The 10,131-nt window shown below is 35.0% G+C and overlaps 1 protein-coding gene across 1 annotated transcript; it reads right to left on the reverse strand.

Annotated features, from left to right (window-relative positions):
* Nucleotides 1-7,337: 7,337 nt before the first annotated feature.
* LOC107903730 (pectinesterase) lies at nucleotides 7,338-9,527 on the reverse strand. The gene is made up of 2 exons (XM_016829877.2): nucleotides 8,597-9,527; nucleotides 7,338-8,221 (listed from the first exon to the last, which is right to left on the reverse strand). Exons 1-2 carry the CDS (start codon nucleotides 9,474-9,476, stop codon nucleotides 7,533-7,535), a joined length of 1,569 nt encoding a protein of 522 aa, XP_016685366.1. The 5' UTR covers nucleotides 9,477-9,527; the 3' UTR covers nucleotides 7,338-7,532.
* Between the last annotated feature and the right edge of the window lie 604 nt (nucleotides 9,528-10,131).

Genomic DNA, 10,131 nt, shown 5'->3' on the forward strand with positions numbered 1-10,131 from the left:
TTAGAGTTATGTTCTAATGAGTTTAATAAACTGTGCAAGTTAGAAAGGATCGTAAGACACTTAACAGTTCGTCATACTCCATAGCAAAACGGTGTTGCAGAACGAATGAACAGAACGATCATGGAGAAGGTTCGATGTATGTTGTCAAATTCCAACTTACCAAAGTCATTTTGGGGCGAAGTAGCCTCTACTGTATGTTTATTGATCAACTGATCTCCATCTGTTTCCATTGAGAAAAAGACTTCACAAGAGGTATGGTCTGGTAATCCTGCTGACTATTCTGATTTAAAGATCTTTAGGTGTCCTGCGTATGCTCATGTTGATAATGGAAAATTGGAACCAAGATCCATTAAATGTGTTTTTCTTGGTTATAAAGCTGGTGTAAAAAGGCATAAGTTATAATGTCCTGGAAATAAAAAAGTTGTGATTAGTAAAGGTGTTGTTTTTGATGAATTGCTGTGCTACCTAACATATCTTTTAAAGGCTCTTCCAAAAAAGAAAATAAAAATTAGGTAAAACATCAGATTAATCCAGAATCTACAACAAAGTTGACTTCTCAAGCCAATAAAAAAATTTAGAATAGAGTTGCTTCTTCACTACAATACTCTATCAACAAAAACAGAACTAGAAAGAAATTATACCTCCAAAGAAGTATGCCAAGGCTGATCTAGTTACTTATGCTTTAAATGTGGCTGAAGGTGTAGATACAAACTAGAGCCATCTAATTATTCTGAGGCTGTTAGTTGTGAAGACTCAGAAAAATGGATATTTGCTATGCAAGAGGAGATGGAATCACTCCACAAAAATAGAATATGGGATCTTGTAAAACTTCCTAAAGGTAAAAAGATTGTTCGTTGTAAATGGGTGTTTAAAAAAATGAACTCCAAGAGTTGAAAAACCCAGAAATAAAGTAAGGCTTGTTGCAAAGGGTTACACCCAAATTCCAAGAGTGGACTTCACAGATGTGTTCTCCCCAGTTGTGAAGCATAGTTCGATTCGAGCTTTGCTTGGTATTGTGGCCATACATGATTTGGAGCTTGAGTGGCTAGATGTAAAAAGTACATTTTTGTAGGGAGAACTCGAGAAGGATATTTACATGTAACAACCAGAGGGTTTTACAGTCTCAAAAAAAGAGGACTATGTTTGCTTGCTGAAAAAGTCCCTTTACTGTTTGAAACAGTCACTAAGACAATGGTACAATAGGTTTGATTCCTTTATGACTTCTCATGATTTCAAAATAAGTAGCTTTGACAGTTGTGTTTATTTTAAGAAAAATAGTGATGGATCTTTTGTATATCTACTCCTTTATGTTGATGACATGTTGATGGCAGCAAAAGATAAAGGAGAGATAAGAAAAGTCAAAGCCCAACTAAGTGAAGAATTTGAGATGAAAGATTTGGGACCAGCAAAGAAGATACTTGGTATGGAAATTCTTAAAGATAGAAAAGCAAGTAAATTGTACCTAAGTCAGAAGGGGTACATTGAGAAAGTTTTTTGCGGGTTCAATATGAAAGTTTTTTGCAGGTTCAATATGCAGAGTGCTAAGCCTATTAGTACTCCTTTAGCAACCCATTTCAGACTTTTACCGGCTTTGTCTCCACAATCAGATGATGAGATTGAGTACATGTCACATGTTCCATACTCTAGTGTAGTGACATCTCTCATGTATGCTATGGTTTGTTCATGTCTAGATTTATCATATGCAATTAGTGCAATTAGTAGATACATGGTGAATCCCGGTAAAGAACATTGGAAAGCAATTTAGTGGATTTTAAGATACTTAAGAGGAACTACTAATGTTTGTTTATAGTTTGGAAGAACTAGAGATTGAGTCATTGGGTATGTTGAAGCTTATTTTGTTGGAGACCTTGATAGAAGAAGATCTCTCACAGGTTATGTCTTTACAATCGGAGGTTGTGCAATTAGTTGGAAAGCCACTTTGTAAACTAAAGCCACTTTGTCTACTACTGAAGTTGAGTACATGGCGATTACTGAGGCTTGTAAAGAAGCTATTGGGTTAAAGGGACTCTTTAGTGAACTCAATGAAGACCTTCAAATCAGTACAGTATTTTGTGACATCAGGGTGCCATCTTCCTTACAAAAGATCAAATGTTTCATGAGAGAAAAAAACACATTCATGTTTGGTATCATTTTGTTCGTTATATTATTGCTCGTGGTGATATTGTTATGAGAAAAATTAGTACTCTTGAAAATCCTGCAGATATGATGAGTAAGTCACTTTCTATAACCAAGTTTGAGCATTGCTTAGACTTGGTTGGTGTTCATTGTTGAAGTGAAACCCTTAAGGGGTTTTATGGAAGAGGTGGAGAACTTGTTCGCTGAAAGTTCGCGATGAAGAACTTGTTCATTGAGAATTCGTGTCAAGGTGGAGATTGTTAGAATGAAGTGACCTGAATCCTTATTTAAATAAAATACAGTGGTAAAATAAAATAAAAGTAAAATCCATATAGAACTACACTTTTTTTATTTTATTTTATAATAAGGTTTTTTAAACCTTATCAAATTCCATCTATTTGATATAGATTAGAATAAAGTGTTTCAATCTTACTACACTTTTATTAGAATATGGTTTTACAAGCCTATAAATAGACATAGTCTTCTTCTCTTATAATCATTTGAATTCGACATAATGAATTTTCTTCTCATCTACCCGTGGTTTTGTAACACCCCTTACCCGTACCTGAGACCAGGACAAGGTATGAGGCATTACAGAACATAATAGGGTATTTTTGGAAAATACGGGTCGTAAAATTTCATTCCAAATTAAAATTGACCAAACAAAATCATTTTGTCCTTATCATGGACCTACGAGGTCCAAAACAAACATTCGAAGTAATCTGGAACTAAACCTAGAACTTAAGAAAATTTTAAAAAAGTTTCTAGGTTTAAGCCTCACACGCCCGTGTGCTTTGGGACACGCTTGTGTCCCTTACTCGTGTGGAATTTTTAGAATTTATTTTTCATTTCGAACCTCCAGGGGTTTTCACACGCTCGTGTCCCTCACACAGCCTAGACACGCCCATGTCCAAAAACCTGAACATTCTGTTTATGACGTCATCATGCATTTAGGGCACACGGCCAAGGTAAACGCCCGTGCGTTAGGCTGTGTCCTCCACATGGATGAGATACACGGCCATGTCTCTGCCCGTGTGTTTACTACCATGCATACTGACATAGAAATTTTAGGTGCAGGGGACACATGACCATTCAACCGCCCATGGGGCAGACTGTGTGTCACACACGGTCTAGACACATGCCTGTATGTTTACTCATGTGGACTATTTAAAGGCTATTTTCCAAGCCAATAGTCACCCATAGTCACTCATACATTCAAACATGATTTATATCGTGCAACATGACATATTTGTGCACTCAAACATTCTACACCATGGCACTCTCACATCTCCAAAAGGTCATCCTAATACATATTCATTTATTACACTATTTTGGGGCATTCCACACCAATTTCATGCATTATTAAACTTGTTATCATAACTTCAATTTGTGCCTTCATACTTATGGTCATTTTAAGCCATTAGGTCATCTCTTATCCTTTAGCACCCAATTCACACTTTACCATACATTCATCATGTCAACAACATATCACATCATTATCATGCACTCACCAAGCAATAATATATCCTACCATCAAAAACACTAGCACATGCATGCATGGGTAATTAAATTACAACCCAAATGATCAAATATGAGCCATATCACATGACCATTACAAAATGAATCATCATTATCATAGGCTTTCACAATTTGTCCAAATAGCATGACACATATCACAAAATGACCAAGTTTCCTATACATGTCATACTCAAAATAATAATTTCACTATACCCAATAGTCTTTTGATAGTGTGATCGAATACTCCAACAACTTTCGATCCCCGAGCTAGTGTGGCGGAACTACGAAGGATGGAAAAAGAGAGGGGAGTAAGCATTAAAGCTTAGTAAGTCCACATGCAAATAATATGCAATAGTGGTAAACAATTAACATGCAAAAACATGATAATATATACATAAATATTATTCTTTCATTCAAACCTCTTTACTTACTCATCATATGCACATATATATACTTGCTCATCGTAAACCGATCTTTATTAAAGCATTAGTCATAGGTATAGCATACATACCTGTACTCATCGTAAGTATCCATAACCATACCTCTTTCATATGTCCTTCTTGGGACTCTCATTATATTCTTTACAATACCCGTGAACATTCGGAATACTATTGGATACACGGAAACCTTACACATAAGTGCATCATATACAAACGTAGCCGAAGCTACCACATAACATGTAACACATCCATAATGAACTCGGACCTCTCAACGAGCTCGGATGTTACATGAATCGTATCCATCATGAACTTGGACCTCTCAACGAGCTCAGATGCTTGCATCCATAATAAACTCAGACCTCTCAATGAGCTCGGATGCAACAAATCTCACGAACCTGGACCACTCAATGAGTTCGGACTTCTTAGTTCCTAGTGACATGTCGCTTGTATCCTAAACTATTCCTAAAGTTCAAATGGGATTTTTTTTCTCACTTGCATATAGTATCTCCATCGTACTTGCTCGTAACGTTGTAAATCACGACCATAATAACATTCATGCTTTCATAACAATCAATAAGCATATAATTCATAATTACAATAAAGCATTTATCACATTATATTAAAGCATTTAAAACATACTACCATACCACATTATTTGCATATGTACTTACCTCGGTACAAAACGGTGGTAATCGAGCCTAGTCGTCTATACTTTATTCTTTCCTCGATCAAGTCCCGATTCATATTTTTCTTGATCTATAATGCCAAATTTAACTTTTTTATTATTCAAACTATTTAAACGAGTCCATAAATCATACTTTTGCAAACTTACATTTTGACCCCTAACTTTCACATATTTACGATTTAGCCCCTAGGATCGTCAAATGAAACGCATGCATTTTCTTGATTAACTAAGCTGGGCCGAACCTTTTCTATGCTCATATCAACCCATATTTTTTTTATTTCACATTATTACTACTCACTTTTTAACTTTTACAAACAAATCCTTTGTTTAGGTGTTTTCACTAAAAATCACCTAATAAAAGATGTTCATCATGCATCAAACATTCATATTCCTCCATTAATCATCAAAATACAAGCATGTCATGCATGGGTCAATTTTCATACATAAACTCTAGCTCAAAATATAGTTAGAAATGAGTAGACTATGTGACAGGGACTTCAAAAATATAAAGAACATTAAAAACGGGACTAGGGAACACTTACTATTGAGCTTGGAAATGTTGAACAAAACCCTAGCTATGGTGTTTTGTGATTTTCGACAGCCAAGGAGGAAGATGGACACATTTTTGGTTGGATTTTCCCTTTTTATTCTTTTAATTACCTAATGACCAAAATGCCCTGGGGGTTTCTTTTTTCAATTTTTTCTATGCATGTCTATTTTTGTCCAAAATTATAGAAATTGGTCAAATTTCTAATTGGGACCCCTTAATTCATAATTTAAAGCAATTTCATGCTAAAAGCTTCTAGAATGCAAGTTTTTTACTTTATTCAGTTTGGTTCCTAAAATGCAATTGAACATTTTATGCTTAGAATTTCTTCATGAAACTTTCACACAAGTATGTATTATAACATAAACCTCATAAGAATCATATAATAATTATTTCTATCTCAGATTTGTGGTCTCAAAACCACTGTTCCAATTAGGCCCTAATTCGTGATGTTACAGGTTTTTTCCCGAAAGGGTTTCCACGTAAAAATCTATGTGTTCTTTATTTTTATATCTCTTTTCTTTGTGATATATTGTCATTACCGATATTTTTTTTTACATTTTTGAAGATCAATAATATTATACTTATATTTGAATATATGTCAAATATATATTTTGTAGTCAGGTAATGTTGGAAACAAAAATAAGACTCAAACTCTACCTCATTCAAACCATTATTTTGTTCACTGTCATGATCAACGAACACTACATAATCACCATTCCGTGACCTTTTCATTGCAGGAGTACGATCATATGAGTAAAGTTTGAATTTTAAAAGCCTATTTCATAACAAATTGAGAGTTGATTGGTATTTTCTTAATAGATATATGGTAAGTTGTAGGTGGACCAAGTAACTATTACAAGTAAAATAACAATGAACACTAAGAAGGTTTATCCAATTTGAAATCTTTACATTTGTAGGGTCTTACCAAGAGAGTTAATCCAGTATACTTGTTGAGATTTAAGTATCACTCACTCACAAAATAGCAACCTCACTTATATACTTTAATCAGGATCACTCTTCTCTAAGACTTTCTCTTAAAAGCAAAGATGTATTAAAGTAAGTCACTCATTTTTCTTTTTACTAGAGCCTCACTTAAGTTTAGTATATAAATTTTCGCACTTCAAATGACAATTCTTTAATTAAAAAAATAAAGTGTCTTCACTTAAGTTAAATGGACTAAATTATGCTTTGCTAATAATAAATATTGTTATGCTTTATTTGATAGAGAATTTCAAAATTTACCATCAAATTCTTAAAAAAAATGTTTAATGATTTGTTTTGTGAGTGATGGAGTGGAATTAAATGGTTGACGAAAGAGATTAGGGTGAGAGGGTATAAAAAGGTGAGAGATAAATATTTGATGGAGCAACCACTCTAAGAGATGCTTGGAAAAGTGAATGGAACATTCTTTTCTCCTTGGAGTTGGCAGGAAAGTATTGAACTTTTTTTGTGGGATAAAAAATAAATATAAGTGTTTGCATTAAATGATAGTACCTTCAAAGGTATAAATATTGGCTTTAAACCCTAAAACATGTCTCATATAAGTGCTAATGGTCTTGAGTAGCATTTTCATTGGTGGAATATCATATGGTGTTGTCCCTTATCCTTCATTCCTTTCTCTTTTTTGGATATCCATTCATTTTATGAATTTATTAAGATATGGTAAGCAGCTTCTTGTGCAAAATTACATATTTCTAAGGTCCAAATATGTATATTTAAAAGATTAGTATCTTTGAACCTATGAATGGATACTCAGAATCACTAACAACATTAAAACTTGGTGTAATGTTATTAAGAAGACTTAGAAAGAAAGTCAATGCAGTTGGACATGAAAATAGCTAGCGGCTACTGTTTCTTTCATTATTGCTGTCACAGCTATCTTTTTTCTTTTTTGTCCAATATTCCTTCAAATGCGATTAATCAACCTTTTTTATGGCCAAAAAATTTAACAATGTATTCCCACTTCCTGTGCAATATTATAATCGATATAAATACCAAGATTTTCATATAAATAAATAAAAGTCCAAGTATTTGTTCATTTATAAATACAACAATTTCAGCATGATTTATTATACAACCCCTTTTTCCTCTTCGACAAATTCAACTATATATACATAGTCTTTATCACTAAAAGCTATATGACAATTTTAAACATAGGGTTACTTTGGTATTTACATTTTTCCTAATGCCAAAATCAACAAATTCACAGTCCAGCATCAAATGGCACTCCACTCTCCGGAATCCATGCATTTCCGGTGAGAAAATTACCAACAGTGAATTTCCCAGCTTCAGTAGCATCTATAACACGATATCCACCCCACTTCACTCTTCCCCCCGTGCTTGCACCGGTGCCGGTATTCATATGTTCAGCATAGTAAAGACTACTCAAAGCAAAATTTCCACTCCATGGTAACCAACCTTCTGCGTCGATTAGTCCATCCAAACCAGTCTTCATAAACACAGTTCTCGAGTATTTCTGCCATGGTCGCCCCAAGTAGCTCTTGAATGAACCCTGAACGGCCCTCAGGTCCGACGCCGCCATCACGCGTGAGTTGTGGATGATTATCCCCGTATTCTCATTTGGGTCAGTTCTCGCTTGTGCTGTGACAGTGTTCATTTGGCCACTCATTGGTCGTCGGATGTAAATGTTGCAGTTTTGGAAAACGGCAATGGCGTCACCGAATATGAAGTCTACGGTTCCATAAATGTCACAGTCGCGGTAGAATTGACGTTGGGAATAGACGTATAAGGTATCTTGGTAACCTTTGAAGCTGCAACGGTAGAATACTGAGAAATCAGAGCCAGAGCGGAGGGCCACTGCCTGGTGTTTTTGGGGTCCAGCCATATTCTCAAAAGTGATGTCACGAGCTATGAAGCCATCACCGACAACGGCTAAAAGAAGAAACGAACGAATGATGTGAGTAATCAAATGATAAGTTGAAAACAAGTAAAAAGCAAAAGGACTAATTTTTTTCTCACGTTTTTACTGTTATATTTTCTCATTTAGTTTTGTAAAGAACTATGGTGTTGGTGAAATGGGAGCCATAAAAATATCCAACTAATTAGAAAAAAAAGATAGTCATGTTTTTACTATTCGAAAAAGAATAAAAGAGCAAATTGAGTGTAGATAATTTGCATGAGTGTGTCTTAATTTGTTATTCAAATCATGTTTCTTTTTCCTCACTTTTTCTTCTTAATTTAGGATTACTTTATGTTTTTGTCTAAGTTTAGAATGTGACTTTGAAATAATTTATACATGTTGCTTACCAAATGTTGCTGTGCGAAAAGTTGTTGTAGTTTGAGCATTTTTATTACCAGTAATAACCGTGGCACCAATTCCATCTCCAATTAACATGATATTTTTAGCTGATCTTGGAATATCAACATTCTCATTGTAAACTCCAGCTTTTACGTGTATGACAGTTCTTTTGCCACTTCCAATCGCGGCTACTGCCTCCGATATGGTCTTGAAGTTGCCAGAACCGTCTTGAGCCACCACAATGTCAGCGTTTAATGGTGCACTGGTTTTCTGCAAGAGCTTTCGGTCGGCACCGGAAAGCCAAGTGGGGAATCCATTGACAAGCAGGCGTCTATTGCCAACTTGATTAGCGGTAACACTAACAGTGGGCTTATTGATGGCCAGGGAATTGCTAATCAACTTGGAAAAGTTGGTTAGCATGAGTGGTAAGGTTTGTAAATGAGAGGCCAAGTTGAAGTCAATGAAGCCATTTTGGCAGGTTTGATGGTTGGTAATGGCAGCACTTAACCAGGTTTGAGCATCTAATGGACTATTGGTGCTCTTCGATTGGTTAAGATGGGAAATGGTGTCTTGGTAGAGCTCTAAGCAATCGTTCCAAGCCAATTTGGCTCGCTCATTGAAAGAAGTCAAGTCCATGGTAGAGACGAGGTGATGAGCTTGAACTGCTTGGTTCAAGGTGACCTGAATCGCAAGGTCACGGAAGGAGTAGCGGGTTTGATTAAGGGCAAGGCTTGATGTTGCAACATTAACACCATTTCCCATGAAATGGTTGCAGACATCAGGGTAGGGTGTTTGGGTACATGATGTTATTGTCGCTGCAGCGTTCCCTAAGGGAACACAAGTGAAAAAATAAGAAATGAGAAATGGTATGGCAAGAAGCTTATCCATGAAGACAATTGGTTTTAGATGTAAAGTTTTGAATGTTAGAATTGATGAAAAGAAAGGGAGGGAAGAGAGGTTTATATAGAGCTACAAAAAACTGGAAGAAAACATGAATTGTGAAGGGGGATCAATTTTCTCATTTACTGGGCCCAGGGGCTTATTTTGTGGCTCAGGGCATTTGTATGGTTTTTTTATTTATTTTGTTAATACTATGGATATAATAACAAATATATTAATAATAAGAGGGTGAAGACATTAACTCATAAGTTTTGTCTATTTATGACTTTAGACACTTGGGTTTGGTATAAAAGAATTTTCAAAGTAATTTTGTAGTTGGAACAACCTTTTCTTCCTTAATTTTAACACGAACCAAGAATTTAATTATCTTTAACTTGCTATATAGTTTTTTATGCATGTCTCCAACTCCTATTCCCCATTAACAAATTATTAACGTACATATTGCATCAAATCAATAAATTGGAAGCTTTAGGCAACCAATAGGGATACATATTCATTCCATTGACCCCGTAGAGTAGCATATATTATTAGGATAATCTTTTTATTTTTTATTTTAGATAATCTATTCCATCCTCATGCTTCAAGGCTCTATTTTGATTTAATTCTAGTTAAACTATTAAAAGAATAATTACAAGGGTCATAC

This window comes from Gossypium hirsutum, chromosome A01 (genome assembly GCF_007990345.1).
Source record: "Gossypium hirsutum isolate 1008001.06 chromosome A01, Gossypium_hirsutum_v2.1, whole genome shotgun sequence".
NCBI lineage: Eukaryota > Viridiplantae > Streptophyta > Magnoliopsida > Malvales > Malvaceae > Gossypium > Gossypium hirsutum.